General features: G+C 42.7%; 1 protein-coding gene across 4 annotated transcripts in view; it reads left to right on the forward strand.

Annotated features, from left to right (window-relative positions):
- The first annotated feature begins 8,077 nt into the window (after positions 1-8,077).
- LATS1 (large tumor suppressor kinase 1) overlaps positions 8,078-27,434 on the forward strand; it is a 55,086-nt gene continuing 35,729 nt past the window's right edge. For 2 of the 4 annotated variants that reach the window (XM_021937739.2, XM_021937737.2), the window contains exons 1-2: positions 8,374-8,482; positions 24,099-24,586. In XM_021937739.2, coding sequence (XP_021793431.1) covers positions 24,239-24,586 — 348 coding nt within the window. In that variant the 5' untranslated portion in view covers positions 8,374-8,482; positions 24,099-24,238. Of the gene's footprint in view, positions 8,483-24,098; positions 24,587-27,434 lie in introns of those variants that run through there. The other 2 variants (XM_003898060.5, XM_021937738.2) reach the window with 2 other exon arrangements.

Below are 27,434 nucleotides of genomic sequence, written 5' to 3' on the forward strand. Positions count from 1 at the left end.
ACCTATGAAATATTCTTGCCCAGAAGAAACTACTTGTCTTTTATTTTGTGGCATTCCAGGAGTAAGTAAAAACCATACACTTATTCAGCTCAGAGTAGGTTTTTTCCTAGCACTGAAAAGTAAACCAGATAATTTGGATAATTGCTGTTACCCTAAATATCATTTCAAGGACTGTTTTCAGCCTAGCTGTCCTTCCCCATCTCCTAGCAACAAAACTGAACCTGATTTACCTGTCTTTACAGACACTACAGGAGACGAAAGAACATGTTAAATGACAACATATTGTCCTGTAGTTGCACTATTAAGACCACATCATGTTGTCCTGTCCACCATGCCCAGCTAATTTTGTATTTTTAGTAGAGATGGGTTTCTCCATGTTGGTCAGGCTGGTCTCGAACTCTCGACCTCAGATGATCCGCCTGCCTTGGCCTCCCAAAGTGCTAGGATTACAGGCGCGAGCCACTGAGTATTTGTAACCATAAGAGAAAGTATATTTTAACAGCGTTACATTTCATGCCAGTTGACAAGTTCTGCCAATTTTAATATGAAACTAAGCTTTATGTAATATAATACCATAATTTATGAATTTGTTCATTGTCACTGCCTTTATTCATGAAACCATCAAATAGAGTGTCTTTCAAGGGTTGCAGGATCTTAGAGGTAGAAAGTACCTTGGTGATAATCTCCAGCCTAAATTTCATCATCCCTTCTACGGTATTCCCAACAAAGTATCATCAAACCTATACTTAAAAACATATGGTGGCCAGGCACCGTGGCTCACACTTGTAATGCTAGCACTTTGGGAGGCAGAGGTGGGTGGAGCACCTGAGGTCAGGAGTTCGAGATCAGCCTGGCCAACATGGCGAAACCCCGTCTCTACTAAAAATGCGAAAAAAAAATTAACCGAGTGTGGTGGCAGGCATCTATAATCCCAGCTACTTGGGAGGCTGAGACCGGAGAATTGCTTGAACCCGGGAGGCAGAAGTTGCAGTGACCCAAGTTCGTGCACTTCACTCCAGCCTGGGCAAAAGAGCAAAACTCCGTCTCAAAAAATATACATACATATGGTGATAAAGTTTCCCATTTTCCAATGCAGCTTCACATTTGAACAACTCTAATTGATACAGCTTTATGGCAGGGTTTTAGTGTGTGAGTGGGATCCAAAACACTCAATCCTGTAAAAGGGTACAGTCCTGTTGTACATTAACACACTGATGATGTGAGCCTATGAGATGAGCCAATTACCAATTATGTTATATTCGAATCTGCTTTGTGTTGGGATACTTTAACGTAGGGTTTCAGTAAATAAATGAATTTTCATATACTGAACTGAAATTTGCTTTCATCTGTCTTATCTCAGGAGCCACACACACAAAATTCCTCTCATCACATATTCAAATATATTGATTATAGTCTCTCTAGTGAAGGTTTCCTTCTCACTCTTTCTTGCCATTTTTGGCTAAATCCTTCTTATCCTTCAAGACTCCTTCTAGTTGTCATTTTCTCCAGACAGCTTTTACTGGCCTCCAGCAATCCAGACTAAATTGCGCTCTGCTTCAAAGGCCCACTGTGCAGAACTTAAATTGTGCGCAAAGCAGTGTGTTAAGAAGCCTGTCTCCCCCTGCTGGGCCACAAGATCAAGAACAGGGCCCATGTCTTAGTGTAACAGTGTTTAACAGTGTCTGAACCATAGTAAGCAATGAGTCAGTTTATTGACCTAGTTTTCACAATCTTGTTTTCCCTTTAAAAATTACTCCTCTTTGTCAAAGGCCTTTTTTTTTTTTTTGAGACTTAAGTCTCGCTCTGTCGCCCAGGCAGGAGCACAATGCAATGATCTCAGCTCACTGCAACCTCCGCCTCCCAGGTTCAAGCAATTCTCCTGTCTCAGCCTCCCGAGTAGCAGGGATTACAGGTGTGCGCCCAGCTAATTTTTTGTATTTTTAGTAGAGATGGGGTAGAGACGGGGTTTCACCATGTTGGCCAGGCTGGTCTTGAACTCCTGACCTCAAGTGAACCACCCTCCTCAGCCTCCCAAAGTGCTGGGATTATAGGCGTGAGCCACTGTGCTCGGCCAGAGGCCCTCTTTAAGTGTGACTTCTAAGATAAACACTTTTTCATACATTGTCTGCCTTGCTGATTATGATAGAAACCTTGCCATCCTGTTAATAGGAATGATATTCCTTTGTAATGCTGTCTCAGCTTCTGAAGTGTTCACATGTGATACTCCTAAGCCACACTTCCTATATTTGGGAGTTAATACAAATGGTTTCTAATCCTTAATATGGGCCTATCTTTCTTGTTCTAAGAAAAATTTCATTTCAGTATAGGAAAGGAACAACAATTTTCTTTGAATCTTTTGTAGAAGCTATTATTTTCTACATAATTAGCCCAGCATGCTCTCTCCACTTTCATCCCATTGATTAGGAAAGATGTTTGAGACAGGATTTCACTCTGTCACCCAGGCTGGAGTGCAGTGGTGTGATCCCTGGCTCACTGCAGCCTCGACCTGGGCCCAAGCAATCCTCCCACCTCAGTTTCCCAATCTGAGATTGCAGGCATGTACCACCAAGCCTGACTAATTTTTGCAATTTTTATTGAGATGGGGTTTCACTATATTGCCCAGGCTGGTCTTGAACTCCTGGGCTAAAGCAATCTGCTTGCCTTGGCCTCCCAAAGTGCTAGGATTACAGACAAGAGCCACCATGCCCAGCCAGAAAGATGTTAAATGAAATGAAGGTCTTAGGCCCACTGCTGGAGTCTTCTCAATTATCAATGAAACATGAATCTTTGCTATTTGGCTACAGTTACTGAAATATTTATAACAACCTAATTACTGACGTTTCATTCCATTTATCTTATTTACAAGGTTATTGTGAGAAAATGTGCTATAGTTATCATACTATCAAAAATTTGGCATAATTGAAAAATTCCTGGTCCTTTGTGAATAGTACTTCTATTTAATTGTATTATGGAAACATCCTTTTAATAATCCACTCTAGACTCTTGTCCAAGAAGCATACTAAATTCAACAGTATATAGTTTATATCGAGCCTTTAGTTAAGCTTATGGTATCAATAGTATCTAGCTCAGACTAACAGGTGGTCTGGCCAGGTACAGTGCCTCATGCCTGTAATCCCAGCACTTTGGGAGGCCAAGGGGGGTGGATTACCTGAGGTCAGGTGTTGAAGACCAACATGGCGAAACCCCGTCTCTACTAAAAACACAAAAATTAGCCTGGCGTGGTGACAGGCACCTGTAGTCCCAGCTACTTGGGAGGCTGAGGCAGGAGAATCGCTTGAACCCAGGAGGCGGAGGTTGCAGTGAGCTGAGATCGTGCCACTGCACTCTAGCCTGACAATAGAGCAAGACTCCATCTCAAAAAAAAAAAAAAAAAGAAAGAAAAAATTGGGCCGGGCACAGTGGCTGACACCTGTAATCCCAGCACTTTGGGAGGCCGAGGCAGGCGGATCACCTGAGGTCAGTAGTTCGAGGCCAGCCTGACCAACACCAACACGGTGAAACCCCATCTCTACTTAAAAAAAAAAAAAAAAAAATAGAATATTAGCCAGGCATATTGGTGCATGCCTGTAATCCCAGCTACTCTGGAGGCTGAGGCAGGAGAATCGCTTGAACCTGGGAGGCAGAGGTTGCGATGAGCGGAGATTGTTCCATTGCACTCCAGCCTGGGAAACCAGCGAAACTGTTTCAAAAAAAAAATGAAGGTCTGAACAGTAGTCGTGCTCTTGTTTTACAGATATGAAGCTTGGGGAGACCCAATATATGATATGCAACTATTTTATTTGAACCCTTATTGGTATCATTCTGACCTACCATTAATGTTAAACGGCAACATAAAACAATTAACAGCGAGGTCCTGGGCCACAGTCATCTTAGCATTGAGCCAGTTCCCAACATTTCCCTACATTCAATGTGTACAAAAAGGGCAGAAAACTCCAGGGGGTGCAGGAGAAGTAGAATGACTGGAAGCTGGCTGATCAGATAATGTTAACTTAAAATAAGGTTCAGCTGGGCAAGGTGGCTCATGCCAGTAATCCCAGCACTTTGGGAGGCTGAGCCAGAAGGATTGCTTGAGCTTGGGAGGCGGAGGTTGCAGTGAGTGAACCATTGCATTCTAGCCTGGGTGGCAGCATGACTCAAAACTAAATTAAATTTAAATTTAATTAAAATATTTTTTAAAATGTTGTAGCTGCAAAAAAATCAGAAGAGTTTTTACCCCTCTATAGGGGTAGAATAAACTTTAAAAAATCTTAGCCAGAGAGGTCCTAGAATCCATGATACACCAGTAGCAAGGCATACATCTAGCACCCAGATTTGGTTTCTTATACTATATTCCAATAAAAGGAACCAGGGAGCCTTGAGGGAATGGTGATCCCTGAACCGGGGCAAGAAATATACAAGATAACTTGGAGAACTGGGTGTGGTGGCTCACGCTTGTAATCCTGCACTTTGGGAGGCCAAAGCGGGCGGATCACTTGAGCTCAGGAGTTCGAGGCCAGCCTGGGCGACATAGGGAGAGCTGGTCTCTACAAAAAATACAAAAATTAGGCATGCCGGGCATGGTGGCTCACGCCTGTAATCCCAGCACTTTGGGAGGCTGAGGCGGGCAGATCATCTGAGGTCGGGAGTTCAAGACCAGCCTGACCAACATGGAGAAACCCCTTCTCTACTAAAACTACAAAATTAGCTGGGCATGGTGGTGCATGCCTGTAATCCCAGCTACTCAGGAACGCTGAGGAAGGAGAATTGTTTGAACCCAGCAGGCGGAGGTTGCGGTGAGCCGAGATGGCACTGCTGCACTCCAGCCTGGGCAACAAGAACAAAACTTGGTCTCAAAAAAAAAAAAAAAATTAGTCAGTCGTGATGGCCTGCGCCTGTAATCCCAAGCTACTCGGATGCTGAGGCAGGAGGATCACCTGAGTCCTGGGGGTTGAAGCTGCAGTGAGCCATAATTATATCACTGCACTTCAACTTGGGTGACAGAGTGAGACCCCATCTAAAAAAAAAAAGAGATTTTGGAGCATCTTGTACTGCCTGAAAATATGAAAGTTCTTTTTTTTTTTTTAAAGGTGAGGTCTTGCTTTGTTACCCAGGCTGAAGTGCAGTGGCTAGATCTCGGCTCACTGCAGCGTTGGCCTCCTGGGCTCAGGCGATCCTTCTGCCTGAGCCTCCTGAGTAGCTGGGACTACAGTTGTGTACCACCACACCTGGCTGATTTATAAAGATGAGGTCTTGCTATGTTACCCAGGCTGGTCTCGAACTCTTGGGCTTAAGTGATTCTCCTGTCTCAGCCTCCAGAAGTGCTGGGATTAAAGGGGTGAGCCACCAAACTGGGCAGAAAGTTCTTTAAAACACACACACACCCGCGACAAGCCAACTGAAAGAGCTCCAGTGGCCAAAACTGAAACAACTTGAGCAACAAAATAAATACCCAAAGCATAAAATAGATATCCATGAGGCCATACAGACATAAAGGGTTTTTCTTTTGTTTATTTGTTTACTTATTTATTTTTATGTAAGATGGACCCTTGCTTTGTCACCCAGACTGGAGTGCAGTGGTACAATCTCAGCTCACTGCAACCTCCACCTCCTGAGTTCAAGCGATTCTCCTGCCTCAGCCTCCCAAGTAGCTGGGACTACAGGCATGCACCCACCACGGCCGATTTTTTGTATTTTTAGTAGAGACAAGATTTCACCATGTTGGCCAGGCTAGTCTCGAGCTCCTGACTTAGTGATCCGCCCACCTCGGTCTCCCAAAGTGCTAGGATTATAGGTGTGAACTACCATGCCCGGCCAATAAATGTTTGAATAAATAAATGAAGGAGAAGGGATAAATCTGCAGAATTTCAAATAATGTATTTGAATTCTCCACTTTATTTATTTATTTGAGACAGAGTCAAGATGATGGAGCACAACTCCCCATTCCTTAAGAGTGGGTGGCACATAGTCTGATGTCTTACCCTAAGATTGCATGAATTTCTGGAAGGGTTTATGTTCTCAGGGCCACACTGGTCTCCAGACTTCTTCCATGTACATTGCCCCCTCCTTCCTTTCTAAGGTCACCCAAGCATGAAATCGGACTCTACGTCTATTGCTAAAAACAAAAAAGCCCCATTTCCATGAAGCACTGAAGAGTTGAGTAGGCTGAAACTGGACCAAGATCTTCCATCACAATGATATAAAAACCTGCAAATGCGATGGCAGGTATCGCCATTCCCACACACACATCCAGCACCCACAGTAAGTATTTCCCCAACCATCAGCACTCTCCGCACCTGCAGTCCCCGCTGCTTTTCATCTCGTCGGTTTGTTCTCTTGCTGATCATTGCACCTCTCCTTTCCCTGCTCTTTCATCTCTCGCCCTACTTCACAGGAGTAAGACTCCTAGTCCTACACAGAGCAATTTACTCAGCTCCCTGAATTATCTAGGAATTTCCCCTGAGACGAGAGTTTGTGGAGATACTTTCCTTTAGGTTTAGAGAGCATTGAATACCATTGGTTGATCACAGAGGTGACAGGATTCTGGGGGCAGTCTGTTCTTCCAGATGCAGAATCCTTTTGGATAGGGCAAGTAGACCTGTGGACATATTAGATTCCTATAATTCATATAATTTTAGGGCTGAAAACGTTTTCATGGGTCACCCTTCCGTTGAAGAAAGTAAGCTCTTTAGTGACCCACCTTGGGTCACATTGTCTACCTTCTACAAACTCTGTGCTTGTAGAAAATAAGCTTTCAACCAAATATTCTTGGAACATAATCTTTTTTTTTTTTTTTTGAGACGGAGTCTCGCTCTGTCGCCCAGGCTGGAGTGCAGTGGCACGATTTCGGCTCACTGCAAGCTCCACCTCCTGGGTTCACGCCATTCTCCTGCCTCAGCCTCCCACGTAGTTGGGACTACAGGCGCCATACCATGCGGCCTAGATTTTTATTTTTAGTAGAGGCGGGGAGTTTCGCATTGACCTTAGCCAGGATAGTCTCGTCCTGCTGACCTTAATGATCCAGCCACGCCTTGGCCTCCCAAAGTACTGGGATTACAGGCGTGAGCCACACGCGCCCGGCAGGAACATATTTTAGGTTTCTTTCTTTTCTTTTTGAGGCCAGGTCTGGCTGTACTCAGGCTGGAGTGCAGTGAGCTAGTGATCTTGACTCACTGCAAGCTCCGCCTCGGTTCATGCCATTCTCCCGCCTCAGCCTCCCAAGTAGCTGAGACTACAGGCGCCCGCCACCACGCCCGGCTAGTTTTTTGTATTTTTAGTAGAGACGGGGTTTCACCATGTTAGCCAGGATAGTCTCGATCTCCTGACCTCGTGATCCACCCGCCTCGGCCTCCCAAAGTGCTGGGATTACAGGCTTGAGCCACCGCGCCCGGCCACCAGGTTTTCACATTTGGATTTCTGGATACAGTAAGTAGCCAGTTACTACTTTAACGTCAGAAAAAGATGTCTTTAATTTTTTTATAGTCTGTAGTAGAAAACTTACGAAAGAAGGTACTTAAAAACGCCAGCTGTATATTTCCTAGAGGAAAAACTGGCAAAGGCGCTCTTCACAAAGGGTAGACGGTACTTTATACATCAAACCCAACAACGAACGATCCGGTCTCACACTTTACATTGAGTTTAACCATAAGTAAAACCTCTTGTCACACCGTCACCGTTACTCCAATTATGGCAATAACGACCTCCTTCTACGGATGCGGTTGACAGATAAGATCTCTAAACTGCTGCTAATCAATCGGTCCTGGCTCAAGAATTTCTTATCTGCCTGATTCAGAAAATACAGATGCTGGAAGCTCACAGGCTTGTTCGGGGAAAGAACGCTAAGCAAGAATAAAATTTTATTTCAAAGCGCCAAAAATCTCGAATTCTGAGGTCCCACAGCAAGGTTTCCCAGAGCGACTCACAGTTGTTCCCTTGTGAGAACGTAGCTCCATGAAATGCGCATCCCTACTCGGTCCAGAGAAATAGATCAATGGGAAAAAGGATTGAATCAACAGGAGAGAGCCTTAACCCACGGCCACGGGCGAGTCGTCTGGGCAGGGGCAGGCGGGAGCAACGTGGGGCGACGCTCACGAACGATCAGAGCGGCGGGCGACGCAACGAGGCCCGGAGGCCGCTGGCTGTGCGCTCCCTCGCAGCAGCCGGGCGGGCAGAAGCCCCCAGTCCTCGGCCCCCGCGCAAGCGACGCCGGGAAATGCCCACATCCGGGAAACCTGCAGCGGAGTGCGGCGGCGGCGACACTGAGTGGAAGGCAAAATGGCGGCGGCGGCAGTGTCCTGGTGTTAAGGGGAGAGCCAGGTCCTCGCGACCCCCGCGACGGGTCGCGCTGGCCCGCGGCAGCCGGCCCGCTCCTCTCCCCGCTCTGCCCCACCAGGGATACTTGGGGTTGCTGGGACGGGCTCCGGCCGCCTCGGCGTCCGCCCTCAGGCCCGTGGCTGCTGTCCAGGAGCTCTGCTCTCCCCTCCAGGTAGGTCCCGGGCCGGCGTAGCGGGTGCTCTCCTCCCTTGCTCGAGTTGGCGGGGCGGTGGCCGCCGGGGCCCACGCCCATCCCCGCTGGCGAGGGTCCAGAGGTTGCTGTGGACTGGCGGGCAGAGCCGGCCCGCTCCGGGCCTGACTTGGCTGGTTGCATTGACCCGAGCTGAGCCCTGCCCTGGGGAAGCGAGGGTTGGCCGCGCCCGGTGCTGCAGGAAGAGCCCCAGGCTTTTCGGCCTCGAAGGTGCAGGTTTGGCTAGGTAGAGCCTGTCTTGCTGGCTGCCTTGCGCCGACGGTCTCCCACCCCACCCCCAACACGCTAGTCGGCGGTGTCCAGGAGGGAAGGAACGGGAAAGGTGGTTCTGAAGGAAAATTGCAGTAAAAGGGCTACAGTTCTTTAAATCCTAGAGGGCCGTGATCCTGGGTATACCTTGGAGAAATCCTTGGAGTCTCTTCTGTCTAGTTCAGTGTGATTTTAGGTTACTGTTCTTAGTTGAAAGTGGTGGGAAAGATGGAGAAGTCTTTATGGAGTAGCAGTGTGTATATAAATACAGCAAATGAAAGAACGATAATTAAGGGAACAGTGACTCTCAGATGACTTGATTTATCACTGTTCTGACTTCTCTGTCAATTTCTAAGGGAACAAAATTTAATGTTTGCCAACTCATATGTTAATACGACTTTTAAAACTTCACTAGATGTATTAAATCTAGTGAACAATAAGTATAATCTCATGCACAGAAGTATATTGTATAACTCCAGTTTTGGAAATGGATTTGAATGTTAGCGATCATGAAACTTGTCAGACCTTTATGAATTATTTATTGAAGGTTAAAATTTTTTATCAAATTTCCTCCATGAGGAAGAAAAGCTAGGACATTATAATTGGAATGAATGTTCTCTGCTACGAAAACGAAGCTTATCTCTGACGGTAAAGTAGGGTAGTTGATTCCCTAAGGCAGTGGAGGAATTTGATTGAACAGTGAAAGAAGTAGCACTGTGTTAGTCCAGTTGGCTGCTACTGCAAGAAACTAGATCATGGTCCATGCTTGGAATGGTGCATTCTGTGCCTAAATATTGATTAAATATGCCTTGCTGCTCACCAAAAAATACTTCTACTACATTTTTAATGTATAATATCTGGCTTTCATTGTATGGGTCATTTTTATTTTTGTTTTGTTTTTATTGCAAGTCCTTATTGTTCTGTATAAATAGTCTTTGGAACGGTTCTAACCCTGGTTGTTTAGTTATTTTAGATGTTTTATTTATATTAATGGGAGATTGTTATACATCACAAAAGTTATTTAGTCATTGAATAACATTTTCGCCAAGTAGAAACAGCAATCATTTTTCAGCATGAAGATACAGTGTTGCTTTCACTTTTGATCTGACAATTATTAGAAAGTGAACTGAAGAAAATATCAGTATGCAGTTTCCTTTAAAGATGGGAACTCGCTATCTTGCCTGTGCTGGATTCCAACTCCTGGCTCCAGCAGTCCTCCACCACAGCCTCTCAAGTAGCTGGGACTACAGGTGCACTACTGCACCCAGCCAGGGTACTTTTCTGATAAACTTAATTCAACCCAAGTTAACACTTTGAAATCTTATGTAATGGTACCATTTTTTTCCCCTAAGTTGGACAAACTAATCAGTGATACTTGTTTGTTGATGTTTGTATTTTTGATAAGGGTCTGAACTTTTTTTAAAAAAAATGGCGATTTGTCATACCCAGGCAGTTTGATTCCAGAGCTCTTACTTTAACCATGAGGTTAAAAGTCATTGAAAGTTATGGAGTAGGTAGGTGACATGATCAGAATTGCTTATTAAGATGAATCTGGCCCCATTGTAGTGTGGGTTAAAAAGGTGAACAGTTTGCTTTGAATAATTATTTTAAAAATTCTCTTTGCCTAGTAATAATTTGAATTTTCACATGTCATAGCAGCAAAGATTATTGAGATTTAGTAATGCCAGTATTAACCATACCTTGTTGTGGGGATTATAAAATTAGTATAACTTTCTAGAAGGCAGTCTGACAATAAATATTAGAATTTTAAATATGTATTCTCTTTGATCCAGCAATTCCACTTCTGGGAATTTATTTTAAGGAAAATGCTCAGCAATGTGTGCACAAGAATTTTTATTGCAGCAATTTTTTTTTTTTTGTTCACAATTTTTGTTATGTGCAAGGAATAGGCTATATATATTATATATATGTTCATTTTATTAAACTATGAAGCATAATAAAATGAACATCCATGAACTTACCACCTGTCCTCAGAACTAGAATATTACCAGTATAATTGAAGTTATCAGTTTGCAGTATTATTTTACATTAGCAAAGAAATGAGGAACAACCTAAATGTCCATCAGTCAGGGATTTATAAATAATAGTACATCTGGCCAGACGTGGTGGCTCACGCCTGTAACCAGCACTTTGGGAGGCCAAGGTGGGCGGATTACCTGAGGTCTCGAGTTCGAGACCAGCCTGGCCAACATGGTGAAACCCCATCTCTACTAAAAATACAAAAATTAGCTGGGTGTGGTGGTGCACGCCTGTAGTCCCAGCTACTTGTAAGGCTGAGGCAGGAGAATCACTTGAACCCGGGAGACGGAGGTTGCAGTGAGCCGAGATGGCACCACTGCACTCTAGCCTGCGACAGAGTGAGGCTCCTTCTCAAAAAAATAAATAAATAAAATAAAAATAGTACATATACATGATGAAGTTCAATATCAAGGTATTTATTTATTTATTTATTTATTTATTTATTTATTTTTTGAGACGGAGTCTCTCTCTGCCGCCCAGGCTGGAGTACAGTGGCCGGATCTCAGCTCACTGCTAGCTTCGCCTCCTGGGTTTACGCCATTCTCCTGCCTCAGCCTCCCGATTAGCTGGGACTACAGGCGCCCGCCACCTCGCCCAGCTAGTTTTTTGTATTTTTAGTAGAGACAGGGTTTCACCGTGTTAGCCAGGATGGTCTCGATCTCCTGACCTCGTGATCCGCCCGTCTCGGCCTCCCAAAGTGCTGGAATTACAGGCTTGAGCAACCGCGCCCAGCCAATATCAAGGTATTTAAAGGAATGAGGTTGAACTATCATATTTTCTCAGTTCTGAAATACCACTAACTCTAAGATAAGCCATCTATTTAGTAGCAATTTTTTAGCGGACAGAAAGTAAACATAAAGATTTTATTAATAATCAGTAGCATACATTTATTCGTTCAATTGTATACCATTTTCATCACAATAAAGTTTGAGTCTCAGCCTTATTCACATTCAGAATCTAGGATTCTTCTGAATTACTTTGGGTAGTTAATGCAACATCATGATAACAGGCTGCTTTTCGTAATGCTAGTTAATTATCTTAACCTATGTTGCTTTATGATTGTGTGTATAATTTTAAGGTATATTGAAGAATACTGGGATGTTGCTTTCCTTTTTGCTTATTTTTTTTTTTCTTCTAATTAAACAGCTTCCTCTGAAGATAACTGCAAAAGTTTTGACAGATTTTGAGTCTCTTACCTTTGAAAATTCTGTGATCTTGCTTGAATTTAATAATTATGCCTTTAATTGCATTGTCTATTGAATGACAGTTTGAGTGCACAATACTATATCACAATGGAACCTTTTCAAAACATTTTGTGGGCCAGGCATGGTGTAATCCCAGTATTTTGGGAAGCTGAGGCAGGAGGAACACTTGAATTCAGGAGTTTGACACCAGCCTGGGCAACCTAGCAAGCTCTCCATCTCTATTTACAAAAGTAATAATAGCCAGGCGGGTAGCTCGTCTTTGTAATCCCAGCACTTTGGGAGGCTGAGATGGATGGATCACATGGAAGTCAGGAGCTCAAGACCAACCTGGCCAACATGGCGCACCCCTGTCTCTACTAAAAATACAAAAATTAGCTGTGTGTGGTGGTGTGTACTTGTAGTCCCAGCTACTCTGGAGGCTGAGGCATGAGAATCACTTGAACTTGGGAAGCAGAGGTTGCAGTGAGTCAGCATATGGCACTACACTCCAGCCTGGGCAACAGAGTGAGACTCATGCCTATAATCCCAACACTTTGGGAGGTTGAGGCAGGTGGATCACCTGAGGTCAGGAGTTCAAGACTACCCTGGCCAACATGATGAAACCCTGTCTCTACTAAAAATACAAAAAGTAGCCACACATGATGGCACATGCCTGTAATTCCAGCTACTTGGGAGGCTAAGGCAGGAGAATCGCTTGAACCCAGGAGGCAGAGGTTGCAGTGAACTGAGATTGCGCCATTGCACTCCAACCTGGACAACAAGAGAGAAACTGCTTCTCAAAAACAAACAAACAAAAACAAAACAGAAAAAAAGAAAAAACATTTTGAGCATCATATATGGTGCTGCCAATGAAAATATTACAATTGGCCGGGTATGGTGGCTCATGCCTGTAATCGCAGCACTTTGGGAGGCCAAGGCAGGTGAATCACCTGAGGTCAGGTGTTTGAGACCAGCCTGGACAACATGGTGAAACCCCATCTCTACTAAAAGTACTAAAAATTAGCCGGGTGTGGTGGTGGATGCCTGTAATCCCAGCTACTTGGGAAGCTGAGGCAGGAGAATTGCTTGAACCTGGGAGGCAGAGGTTGCAGTGAGCCGAGATGGTGCCATTGCACTCCAGCCTGGGCAACAGAGCGAGACTCTGTCTCAAGAAAACAAAAAAAGAAAATAATACAATTGAGGTAACAAAGAGATTTCGGCTTTTATTTTATGGTTAAGTTAGGCATGTGCAATGACTGCTACTCTAGAACTTCTCTGCTTTGGAGGGGAGATTCGACCTTGATTTATTTAGAAGGGACTCTCAGCCATTGTTTTAATTATCATCCCTGGCCACCTGTGAAGTGTGTGTTGGGTGAGTATTCTCTCTTTGGAAGGTACAAATCTTTCTCAACTAGCTTATTGCTCTTAGAAGTTGGGGGCCCAAGGGTTGATCTTAAGATATACTCTATTTATTTATTTATTTATTTTTTTCTGGGACAGAGTTTTGCTCTGACTCCAGCCCAGGCTGGAGTGTAGTGGCAAAAATCACGGCTCACTACAGCCTTGACCTCCTGGGCTCTATTGATCCTCTCACCTCAATTGATCCTCCCACCTCAGTCTCTCCAGTAGCTGGGACTGCAGGTGCACACCAACATACTTGGCTGATTTTTTCTATTTTTTGTAGAGATAGGGTCTCACTTTGTTGCCCAGGCTAGTCTCAAACACCTGGGCTCAAGAGATCCGCCCACTTCAGCCTCCAAAAGTTTTGGGATTACAGGCATGAGCCACTGCACCTGGCCCTAAATTTTAGAAATATTAAAATGTAGAAAAGCATGCTTAGAATCAAACAAACGTGACACTGGCTGGGCATGGTGGCTCACGCCTGTATTCCCAGCACTTTGGGACGCCGAGATGGGAGGATCACTTGAGGCCAGGAGTTTGAGACCAGCCTCATCAACATAGCGAGACCCTCGTCTCTATTAAAAAAAAAGAGAGAGAATAAAAGATGAAATGTGGCTGGGCGCAGTGGCTCACACCTGTAGTCCCAGCACTTTGGGAGGCCAACAAGGGCGGTCTCCTGAAGTCAGGAGTCTGAGACCAGCCTGACCAGCATGGAGAAACTCTGTCTCTACTAAAAATAGAAAATTAACAGGGTATACTGGCACATGCCTGTAATCCCAGCTACTTGGGAGGCTGAGGCAGGAGATTTGCTTGAACCTGGGAGGCGAAGGTTGCGGTGAGCCATCACACCATTGCACTCCAGCCTGGGTGACAAGAGCGAAACTCCGTCTCAAAATAAATAAATAAATAAATGACACCTATTACTGTGGAAAGATGTTCATGGTATTATGTTATTCCTTTGCCAACAAATTGGGCCCTGATTAGTGATAGAGGCAAGATTCTTGGGTCCTATGGTCCACATGCCCAGTAATCTCTTAATCGGGTCCAGATATGGTGAAGTAATGTGTCCTGTGTGCTGCGTGTGTGCGTACTCTGTCTGTCTGTCACTCACTGTATCTGTTTCTCTCTATCTCCCTTCCTTTTCTCTTCCCCTCACTCACTCACTGCAGTACACAAGGGCCACAGTAAGCACTCTTCCTAGAAAAAGAGAATAATGGAAGATAAGCAGCAAATGCTGATCTATAATCTGAAATCTCCTAGTCAGATTCTGTGTAAGCAACCAGCCGTGGAGGTAGGGGAGATTGGACCTTGATTTATTTGGAAGGAACTCTCTCATCCATTGTTTTAATTATCCTTGGCCACCTGCGAAGTTTGTGTTGTACCTTCCCTTTGGAACGTACAGATCTTTCTCAGCTAGCTTATTGCTCATAGAAGTTGGGGGCCCAAAAGTTTTAAATTTTGAACAGACGAAAAGAGTTTTTTAGTATGAACTTAAGGATGATTTAAGAAAAAAAAAATTTCTTTCTGTTTTTTGAGACGGAGTCTCACCCTGTCACCCAGGCTGGAGTGCAGTGGCACAATCTCGGCTCACTGCAACCTCCGCCTCCCAGTTTCAAGTGATTCTTCTGCCTCAGCCTCCTGAATAGCTGGAACTACAGGCACACACCACCATGCCCAGCTAATTTTTGTATTTTTTAGTAGAGACGAGGTTTCACCATATTGGCCAGGCTGGTCTCGAACTCCTGACCTCGTGATCCACCCGCCTCAGCCTCCCAGAGTGCTGGAATTAGAGATGTGAAGCACCGCGCCTGGCCAAAAAATATTTTTTTTTAACAAAACAGTTTCTTTAAGTTAGTAAACCTCTTCCAATCTGTTTGGTTTCCATCAATTCTGTGTGTCAGTAACCACAACCGAAGTTTGCATGTATTGGTAAACTCATCCAAAGATTTAAGAGTGTCTATTCCTCCTCCTCTCATTTGGTTATTTGAGGCTATTAGGTTTGATGGGAGGGCTACATCTTTAATACGGTCTTAACCACAGAAGCACTAGTTAGCTAACGAGTTTCAGTAGGCGTCTGTGCTCAGTCTTTTAATCCTGCCTCTAGGGGTCTAGGTGCAAACTGCTTTTCCAGTCCTTCAAGGCTTTAAATTTCTGAACTTTTTCTATTCTCTTCTGTTTTTGCTTTCAAATCTGCTACTTCCTTCTTGAACTCATCATTTACTTATAGTACTTGCCAAATATCTAATAGCAGCTAATACTCAGTTCCAAAATCCTCTTTACCAAACTCTTTTATAAGACTACAAGGTCAGTAGCCTCTTTGTATGCTCACTGACCTTGTAGTTGTATGAAAAGTTATTATAGGCAACAGCTTTACCAGATATTTTTCCACTATGAAACATGATCCTCCATCTTTCCGGCCTCTGGTATCTGTTTCCTCTCAACCCTCAGCCTGACCACTAAGGCAGTATCACTAAGGTAGGACTGCATAGGTTTTTATTGTAGCAGCACCTGACTTCCAGGTACCAGTTTGCTGTATTAGGATAATGAAACACTGAATATACAGATAGACAATGGCCAGATCATGTATGAAACTAGAACTCTGACCCATGACCTATGTAGCAATAGGCCCAAACAGTCAGGACTTGGTCAGTAATTACCAGCTTCCCTAATTTTTGTGCCTACTTCCAATTTGGGACGACTCAGAGAAAGCCAAATATGCTTCCCAAACCAACCACATAGGATACCCCGCTTCCAGTGTCGACGAAGAGTCAAACTCTGTAAAATATTTTAAGAGATCTAAGCCAAATATGAGTGGCCATTGCCCCATGACACAGCCCTCAGGAGCTCCTGAGAACATGTGCCCAAGGTGATCAGACTACATCTTGGTTTTATACATTTTAGGGAGACGTAAGACATCAATCAGTGTATGTAAGATGTACATTGGTTAGGTCCAGAAAGGAAGACAACTTGAAGCAGATGGCTTCCAGGTCATAGGTGGATTCACAGATTTTCTGATTGGCAGTTGGTTGAAAGAGTTGTTACTGTCTAAAGACCTAGAATCAATAGAAGGTAGTATCTAGGTTAAGATAAGCAGTTGTGGCCAGGCACAGTGGTTCACGCCTGTAATCCCAACACTTTGGGAGGCCAAGGCAGGTGGATCACGAGGTCAGGAGTTCAAGACCAGCCTGACCAACATAGTGAAACCTATTTCTACTAAAGATACAAAAATTAGCTAGGCATGGTAGCGTGCACCTATGATCCCAGCTACTCAGGAGGCTGAGGCAGGAGACTCACTTGAACCTGGGAGGCGGAGATTGTGGTGAGCCAAGATCAAGCCACTGCATTCCAGCCTGGGCAACAGAGTGAGACTCCATCTGAAAAAAAAAAAAAAAAAAAAAAAAAGGTAAGGGATTATGGAGCCCAGCGTTCCCATTATGTAGATAGAATCAATAGGAAGGAATGTCTGAGTTAAGGTAAGGGGTTGTGGAGACCAAGGTTCCCATTATGTAAAGGAAGCCTCCAGGTGGCAGGCTTTAGAGATAATACATTGTAAATGTTTCTTATCAGGGTTGATTCTCTCCGGGATCAGGCAAAAGGCCTGAGAAAGGAAGGGAATTATCTTCAGAATGTAGATTTTCCCCACAAGAGACAGCTTTGCAGTACTGTTTGAAGATATGGCAAAAGAAACATAATTTAGGGTCAAATACTTGGATTTCTTTCAGGGCCTGCCATCTGTCATGTGATACTATGCTAGAGTCAGGCTGGAATTGGGTATCTTATTGCTACAGAGAGTCTGTTTTGTCAGTCTTAAGATTTGTTTTAATGTTAATGCTAGTCAGCTTTGCCTGAATTCCAAAAGGGAGGAGGGAATAATGAGGCATGGCCAAACCCCGCTTTCCATCATGGCTGGAACTAGTTTTTCAGGTTAACTTTCAAATGCTCTTGGCTGAGAGGAGGGATTCATTCAGAAGGTTGAGGGACTTAGAATTTTATTTGTGGTTTACACCAGTTCTCCCACCTCCAGTTTCCCATGTCAACAACCTACAATCAGAGCATACCTGAAGTCTTCCCCCCTTTTTTAGCATAAAGATTTCCCACTCCCCTGCTTGCCTTTGAATCTTTGCCAAGCAAAGTTGACAGTGGCTGACTCCCTACCTGTATAGTAAGATCTGATTAAATAGCCTCTGCTTGTTTCCATTTGGGCAGTCTTTGTCTATTTTCACAATATTATTAGACAGTTTTATGGTAACAAATCCCCAAATATCAATGGCTTAATACAACAGAAATGTTTCTCTTGCTCAGAGTTCAGTGGGAGTCAGTAGGGCTCTCTGTCCAGTGGCTTAGGGACCCACCTTCCTTCCATATTGTCAAGCCACCATCTCAAAGTGTAACCTACATTTTCATTAAAGCAGGAAAACTGAAGCAAAGTGACTTTTAACTGCCTCAGTCCAGAATTGAGGTATGTTACATCTGTTCATCCAGCTTTGGCAGAATCTGGGAAATGGAGTTGAGTACTGTATGTGAATATAATCTCTGCCACAGTATATTTACCAAAAGCAATTGGCTAAAGATATACACAATTCCTCCATTTCAGCGTTTCTGAAATCAGAAGATGTAGATTATCTTACAATTGAATTTTTTTTTTTTTTTTTGAGACTGAGTCTCACTCTGTCGCCCAGGCTGGAGTGCAGTGGTGCAGTCTCGGCTCACTGCAACCTCTGCCTCTGTGGTTCAAGCGATTCTCCTGCCTCAGCCTTCCGAGTAGCTGGGACTACAGGTGCCTGCCACCATGCCTGGCTAATTTTTGTATTTTTAGTAGGGACGGGGTTTCACCATATTGACCAGGCTGGTCTCGTACAATTAAACTTGAAATGAATATTCAAATATAATGCTTCTGTTATTTCCCCTGATAAATGAAGTGATATTGTTTGATGGAAATAATAGTTTCTTTAAAATAAATCCTGTGTGTTTTTATTGCATATATTTAAATAAGAATTTGTAACAGAACCATTCTGGGATCCAGTCATTTCCTTTCCTTTTTTTTTTCTTTTTTAACTCTCTATTTTGGAAAACTTCAAGAATACAAAAAAGTAGAGAGAAAGGTCAAGGCAGTAGGATTGCTTGATGCCAGGAGTTCAAGACCAGCCTGGGCAATATGGTGAGCCCCTGTCTCTACAAAATAAATAATAAGAAGAAAGAGACTAGTACAGTGAACCCTCATATACCCATTACTCAGCTACAACAGTTTTCAACAAATGACAACTTTTGTCTCATTTATATCCCCAACCCCTTCAGCACACAACCAAATTATTTTGAAATAAATTCCAGACATTATTTATTTTATCCACAGGTATTTTCAACATGTAGATGATAGAAATATGCTTAAAGTAAGTTTTCAGTTATTTAAACCTAAAACACATTGTCACACATATACCAGAACTCAGTCCTTTCTCTGACCTTTGTGCAGTCAATGTTAGGAGTTACATCAGAGTATAGGACTAGAGAATGAATCTTTCTGGTCCAGCGTTTTCTAATGTATACTGCATGGAATGTGAATCTCATGAAATGTTATGGGGGGAGTTCTTGTCTTGAACTCCTTACCTCAAGTGATCCTTCCACCTGGGCCTCCCAAAGTATTGGGATTACAGGCGTAAACCCCCAGGCCCCCATTGTCTTCTCATAATTCCCCATGATTATGTAAAAGAATGAGATGTCCAGCCAGGCGCAGTGGCTCACACCTGTAATCCCAGCACTTTGGGAGGCCGAGGCGGGCGGATCACAAGGTCAGGAGTTCGAGACCAGCCTGACCTACATGATGAAACTCCATCTCTACTAAAAATACAAAAATTAGCCGGGCATGGTGGTGTGTGCCTGTGATCCCAGCTACTCAGGAGGCTGAGGCAGGAGAATTGCTTGAACCAGGGAGGCAGAGGTTGCAGTGAGCCAAGATTGCCCCACTGCACTCCAGCCTGGGTGACAGAACAAGGCTCTGTCTTAAAAAAAAAAAAAAAAAAAAAAAAAACAGAGAGATGTCCAATTTTGTGTATTATGATCCCATTTTTGTTAATAGTAGTATATGTTAGAATATTCAGTATTAATAGTGATTATTATTGGTTTCCTATGTCTTATGTAACAAATCACTCTAAACCTGATGGCTTAAAACAACATAAATTTATCCTCTTACAGTTCTGGAGGCCAGAAGTCTAAAATCAAGGCATTAGCAAGGCCAGTTTTCCTCCAGAGGCTCTAAGAGAGAAGCTATCCCTTACCACTTCCAGCTTCTGTTGGCTGCTTACATCCTTGGCTTCTGACTTCATCATCACATTGCCTCCCTTTTTCTGTGTGAATCATACCTCCTTCTGCCTCTCAAAAGTACACTTGTAATTGCATGTGGGACTTACCCTGTTAATCCATGACAATCGCTTAATCTCACAATCCTTAATCACATCTGCAACATCCCTTTTTCCAAATAAGATAACATTTACAAGTTCCAGAGAAGATTAGGAGGGGGAATATCTTTTTTTTTTTTTTTTTAAGACAGAGTCTCACTCTGTCTCCTAGGCTGGAGTGCCGTGGTACAGTCATGGCTTACTGCAGCCTCCACCTCCTGGGCTCAAGTGATCCTCCCACCTCAGTCTCCTGAGCAGCTGGGACTACAGCCACGCACACTGCCACACTTGGCTCATTTTTTGTAGTATTTGTGGAAACGGGATTTTGCCGTGTTGCCCACCCACGCTGGTCTTGAACTCCTGAACTCAAGTGATCCTCCCACTTTAGCCTCCCAAAGTGTTGGGATTACAGGTGTAAGCCAGGAGTATCTCTTTTTTTTTTTTTTTTTTTTTGATATGGAGTTTCGCTCTTATTGCCCAGGCTGGAGTGCAATGGCGCCATCTCGGCTCACCACAACCTCCACCTCCTAGGTTCAAGTGATTCTCCTGCCTCAGCCTCCCGAGTAGCTGAGATTACAGGCATGTGCCACCACACCTGGCTAATTTTGTATTTTTAGTAGAGACGGGGTTTCTCCGTGTTAGTCAGGCTGGTCTCGAACTCCTGACCTCAGGTGATCCGCCCTGCCTCGGCCTCCCAAAGTGCTGGGATTACAGACGTGAGCCACCACGCCCATCTCAGGAATCTTTTAAGAGGCCATTATTCAGCACACTACAGTGATTCTCACTCTTGAGGAAGGTGAATTATGAGGGACTTCTACTTTTTTCTACTGTATATATTTATATAAACACTTGAATTTTTCAATAAGGATGCATACTGTATTTTTTTAACAGCAGAAAGAAGAGGCAGGTTACCTGCATTTGTAAGTTCAAATATTTTTGCACTACCTACTGGTGACCAGGTCCCATTATAGGGAAATGGAAGCAAGTATTTTGACAGAAGCAAAACTATGTTTCTTTTTTTTTCTCTCTCTCTGTCTCTCTCAGAATGATCTTGGAAATGGTAAAATAACAATAATAATAAAGTGATGATTAACTTACAGTTGAAACTCAAAATAAGTGAGATATTAAAAGAATACCTACATTCTATAAATGAATTGCAACCCAGATACTAAAAGAACTGACATGTGAGATTCTGCAGCAGTGTTAATCCTTGAGAAATGGTAGGTTTCACAAGACCTAATGTAGAAAGTGTCTTCACTTTTAGAAAGGGCCAGAGGTGAATTCTGCAAACTTTAGACTGGTGAGCTAAATGTTAAGCTTAGAAAAACTCGTTAGTAAGCTATTAAATTAATATTTGGGAAAGCTTAGAAAAGAAAATGCTTTAGGAACCAGCTTCCTTCATAAAAATCATATGGTATGTCCATCCTAATTTCATTTACAAAATAATTATATTATTCATGTATTATTATGTTATAGATAGCATATGTGTAATTTTCAGACAATGAAAAGGTTCATCTTTTTTTTTTTCAAAGTGGAGAAATATGAGCTGCTTGTCATAGAGTTTGATTGATTCATAGCTAATTTAGCAATTGTGCCATGAGAGTACTGATTTATGAGGTGAAGTCATCAGGAAACTACCTCTAGTGGCTGCTGCAGGGCTTTGTCCTGTCTCAGACCTGCTGCAAATATGTATGTGTGTGTGTAAAGGTAAACTGAGGCTGTATATAATTTCTATAAATATAAATTTTAAAAAATTAAAAATGGGTATATTTTTAACAGCTCTATTAACATATAGTTTATATACTATAAAGTTCACTCAGGCTAGGTGGGGTGGCTCATGCCTATAATCCGACCACTTTGAGAGGCTGAGGCAGGAGGCTTACCTGAACACTTGAACCCAGGAGTTCAAGACCAGCCTGAACAACATAGGGAGACTTTGTTTTACAAAAAATTAACAAGTTAGCTGGGCAGGGTGGCATGTGCCTGCATTCCCGGCTACTTGGGAGGCTTAGGCAGGAGGATCACATGAGCACAAGAGGTTGAAGCTGCAGTGAGCTGTGATCACACCACTGTACTCCAGCCTGGGCAACAGAATGAGACCCTGTCTCAAAAAAAAAAAAAAAAAAAAAAACCCTCAGTTTACCCACTTAAAGTGTTTTTTGGCGTATTTACACAGCAATACATTGTAATCTAATTTTAAAACAGAAAATAGGTTAGTTTTATATACAGTACGGTGAATTTTCTTTTTTTGCTTAGGATACATTTGGGTATCTGTTTATGTCTGTGTATTATATAGAACTACATCATTCTGCTGACCACAGTGACTCACACCTGTAATCCCAGCACTTTGGGAGTCTGAAGTGGGCAGATCACCTGAGGTCGGGAGTCTGAGACCAGCCTGACCAACATGGATAAATCCCGTATCTACTTAAAATACAAAATTAGCCTGGCATGGTGGCACATGCCTGTAATCCCAGCTATTCGGGAGGCTGAGGCAGGAGAATCGCTTGAACCTGGGAGGCGGAGGTTGCAGTGAGCCAAGATGGCGCCATTGCACTCCAGCCTGGGGAATAAGAGTGAAAAAAAGAACTACATCATTCTTTTTGACTTAGATGTATATTATATAAACGTACTATGAATTACTTAAACAATCCTCCACTGATGAACATCTAGACTGGTGTCAACTTTTGCTGTTATAAATGATGTTGCGAGGAACAGCCTACATCTTCACATACTTGTGTGTATATTCCTTTACTTGTGCAGCATTGTTCCTCTTAATCCTAGTTCAATTTATAAGGTAGATGTTGATAACCACTTTATGTCTCAGGAGTCAGTTTCAGAGAATTAAATGCCCAAGTCCACATTGCTACTAATTAACAGAACAAGTAATTTTTTTTTTTTTTTTTTTTTTAAATATAGATAGGGTCTCCCTACGTTGCCCAGACTGGTCTCAAACACCTGCACTCAAGCAGTCTTACCTCCTTGGCCTCCCAAGTGCTGTGATTATAGGCCTGGGCCACCATGCCCGGCCCCTGAACAAGTACTTCAATCTCATTTTTTGTTGTTGCTTTCCATTACAAGTGCTGTGCTTTTCTAGTACTCACAGGAGTACTGTAAATCCAGCTAAGCCGTTTATGAGATTCATCCACAAGATCCAACCACCTCCCGCCAGACCCCACCTTCAGCAGTGGGGACTAAAGTTTGATGTGAGATTTGGTGGGGACACAGATCCAAACCATATCAGAGTCCCAGTTCATAGCTTGGAAAATAAACTCAGGCATCTGTTCTTAAAGCATAAAGGGACCTTCTGGAATAGTGCTTTAAAAATCCTTTTAAAGCAGAGGAGTGCAGTGGCTCAAGCCTGTAATCCCAGCACTTTGGGAGGCCAAGGCAGGAGAATCACTTGAGGCTAGGAGTTCGAGACCAGCCTGGCCAACACAGTGAAATCCCCATCTCTATTAAACAATACAAAAATTAGCTGGGCGTGGTGGCAGACGCCTGTAATCACAGCTACTTGGGATGCCGAGGCATGAGAATCACTTGAACCTGAGAGGCGGAGGTTGCTGAACTGTGAGCCAAGGTCGTACCACTGCACTCCTGCACTCCAGCCTAGATGATAGGGCAAGAGTCTGTCTCAAAAAAGAAAAAAAGGCTGGGCGTGCGATGGCTCACTCCTGTAATCCCAGCACTTTGGGAGGCTGAGGCGGACAGATCGTGAGGTTAGGAATTCAAGAACAGCCTGGCCAACATGGCGAAACCCCATCTCTAGTAAAAATTTTAAAAAAAGTTAGCTGGGCGTAGTGACGGGTGCCTGTAATCCCAGCTATTGGGGAGGCTGAGGCAGAATTTGCAGTGAGCCAAGATCATGCCACTGCACTGTAATCTGGGTGACAGAGAGAGACTCCATCTCAAAAAAAAAAGTTAAAGCAACAATACCCTTCTAAAGAAATATTGAAGTCTGATTTGTAAAATTTAAAATTTGATCCACTAGGTAAAGTTGTTAATGAGAGGTTACCTGTTTTATTGTTCACTTAATAATCCCTAGTATTTGTATATATGCTTTATATGCTTACTAAAGACCTTTTTTTTTTTTTTTTAAATCATCATAGCTACTACTTGAGGTAAATCTAGGTTATAGGCTAGGAAATAGGCATGGAGAAATTAAGTAGCTTGTCCTGAACCCAGAGTAATCCTTAATGGAGTCAGAACTATAACCTGAATCTCTTAACCACTGTATCAATGGACTTTTCCTCTAATACATGGTACTGCTTTATTAACCACTTTATAGCTTTCCTTTCTTTCTTTCTTTTATAGAGTTAATTATTTATATTGTAAAGAATTTTAACAGTTCTGGAGACTTCCTTGAAGGATCATTTTCACTTTTGCTCGGAAGAAAGCTCTGGATCTATCAAATAAAGAAGTCCTTCGTGTGGGCTACATATATAGATGTTTTCATGAAGAGGAGTGAAAAGCCAGAAGGATATAGACAAATGAGGCCTAAGACCTTTCCTGCCAGTAACTATACTGGCAGTAGCCGGCAAATGTTGCAAGAAATTCGGGAATCCCTTAGGAATTTATCTAAACCATCTGATGCTGCTAAGGCTGAACATAACATGAATAAAATGTCAACTGAAGATCCTCGACAAGTCAGAAATCCACCCAAATTTGGGACGCATCATAAAGCTTTGCAGGAAATTCGAAACTCTCTGCTTCCATTCGCAAATGAAACAAATTCTTCTCGTAGTACTTCAGAAGTTAATCCACAGATGCTTCAAGACTTGCAAGCTGCTGGATTTGATGAGGTAAGAATGTTTTAAAGACAAAAGAAAGAATTCTTCTTACCTTATGCTACATAACACTTTTTGGGTGATAACATGCCAAAATGTTTCCTTTAGGATAATTGAACTGCGTATACACATTTATGTATTCTATCAGCAAAGAATGTCATGTTTATAATTCCATCAATTACTATAACAAAATAATTGTTATTTCTTTAGTTTCTTTTGTGATATGTATCACTAAATTCTGGAGTTTCTGGAATTTAAAAGGCCAGGTCATGAAGTCAGAATGGAAGTGCAGTTGAAGAAAGCCACAGGTGAGGGTAGGGGAAGGACATCTGTTTGTGTGAAATACAAGCTTGGTGAACTAAGTGGCTGTTGGGGAAATGATAGTTCCAAGGATATGAAATTTAACTTTATAGTAGGGAGAAAGAATTATAGTTATGAGTTTGTGTAAGCAGTTGTGTTCTCAGGCCCAAATCTTAAATTCACAAAAACTAACAAAATTTCACTTCCAGCTAACTATGCCAAGTCTTTTTTTTTTTTTTTTTTTTTTTTTTTTTGAGACTGAGTCTGGCTCTGTCGCCCAGGCTGGAGTGCAGTGGCCGGATCTCAGCTCACTGCAAGCTCCGCCTCCCGGGTTTACGCCATTCTCCTGCCTCAGCCTCCGGAGTAGCTGGGACCACAGGCGCCCGCCACCTCGCCCGGCTAGTTTTTTGTATTTTTTAGTAGAGACGGGGTTTCACCGTGTTAGCCAGGATGGTCTCGATCTCCTGACCTTGTGATCCGCCCGTCTCAGCCTCCCAAAGTGCTGGGATTACAGGCTTGAGCCACCGCGCCCGGCTGACTATGCCAAGTCTTTAATATTTCTCTTCGGAATTCATTTTGAAGTTTTTTCATAACCCATATATTTAACCCTTTCATTTAGGTTATTAATAAAATTTGCTTCTTATGATAACATACCTTGTAAGCATGAATATTTTAGGTGTCAGGAGTCATTTCAGATACATATTGGCAATGTAAAATGTAACTAAATGTGAATAATCAAAGTTAGGCCGGGCACGGTGGCTCACGCCTGTAATCCCAGCCCTTTGGGAGGCTAAGGTGGGTGGATCACCAGAGGTCAAGAGTTCCAGACCAGCCTGACCAACATGGTGAAACTCTGTCTTTACTAAAAATACAAAATTAGCTGGGCATGGTGGTGCATGTCTGTAATCCTAGCTACTTGGGAAGCTGAGGCAGGATAATCGCTTGAACCCAGGAGGCAGAGGTTGCAGTGAGCCAAGATCGTGCCATTGCACTCCAGCCTGGGCAACAAGAGGGAAACTCTATCTCAAAAAAAGAGTTAATTACATTTTTCAAAATTATAGTAATTTTTTTCTGATTGCAAAAATATTACCTATTCTCTGTTAACAATTTAAAAGTGTAAAGAAGCTGAAAATTATATTTAGCTTCACTGTATAAAGGTAACGACCCTTAAAATTCCTTCACTGTTTGTTTTTTTGTGTTTTTTTGCTGACTGAATTTCCATAAATATTTCTATTTAATTTGAGAAATGAGAACCTAAGTATGCATTATAGTAAAGGATTTGAAAAGGGAGATTTACAACTAAACTAGAAGGAAAAAAATTTTTATTTTTTATTTTTTATTTTTTTTGAGACGGAGCCTTGCTCATGCTGGAGTGCAGTGGCGCGATCTCGGCTTGCTGCAACCTCTGCCTCCCGGGTTCAAGCGATTCTCCTGCCTCAGCCTCTCAGGTAGCTGGGACTACAGGCGCCCGCCACCACGCCCAGCTAATTTTTGTATTTTTAGTAGAGATGGGGTTTCACCATATTAGCCAGGCTGGTCTCGAACTCCTGACCTCGTGATCCGCCTGCCTTGGCCTTTCAAAGTGCTGGGATTACAGGCGTGAGCCTCCACACCCAGCTGAAAAAAAAAATTTCTGGCACATTCTATTTACTTTTTTGATTAATATTATTTTCTATCATTTTTATACTTAAGTGTTCTAAAAATACTGTATTTGGACCAGGAAATAGAGAGAGGAGGAAGAGGGAAGGACCTGGGATAATGTTTTTCTGGTTAGTATTTGGAGGATTAAAGAAATGACTTGAGTGGAGATTGTCCCAAGCACTTTCTTCCTAATCCCTTAGCCAAAAGGCAAAGAATAATTATTGATCTTATTCTTTCCTTTTACATATTGCTAAGCAAAGAGAAGTTATGAAATCACATAGCTATAAAAGCCCCGAGTGGTAATGAGTTATGTCAGATAAGTCACCCAGTAATACTTATTTATGGAGCTCTTACTGTGTGTGCACCCCACCCATCAGTCAGGATAGTGAATCATACCAGACATGGGCTATACCTTTAAGGTAATTAAAAGTTCTTTCTAATAAAGACAGTTTTAAGAAATCTAAGGCATTGGTCATTGCTCTATTCATTATTGGTAATAATAACAATAACTGGTTTGTATTACAAAGATATGTTTGTGCTTTTTTTTCATTGAAATGCTACTACACAAATGATAGCTTTATTGTAATTACACATTTCAAACTGTCACAAGATTGCTTTACTGAAAGTATTTAGACATTCATCATAGCTCATTTGTCCAAATAATGAAGTATGGTATTTTTTATTTATTTTATTTTATATTCTAATTAAAAAGTAAACTTTAATGTCAAAAATGCAAACGTGGGAAGGGCAGAAAGATCACACACAAGGCTGTCCCTTCACACTTGGAGGGTTGCACATCGGCCGGACAGAGGCACTCCTCACTTCCCAGACAGTGGGGCAGCCGGATAGAGGACTCCTCACTTCCCACACTGTGAAGCAGCTGGGCAGAAGTGTTCCTCACTTCCCAGACACGGCGGAAGTA

Source organism: Papio anubis, chromosome 6 (assembly GCF_008728515.1).
Source record: "Papio anubis isolate 15944 chromosome 6, Panubis1.0, whole genome shotgun sequence".
Taxonomy (NCBI): domain Eukaryota; kingdom Metazoa; phylum Chordata; class Mammalia; order Primates; family Cercopithecidae; genus Papio; species Papio anubis.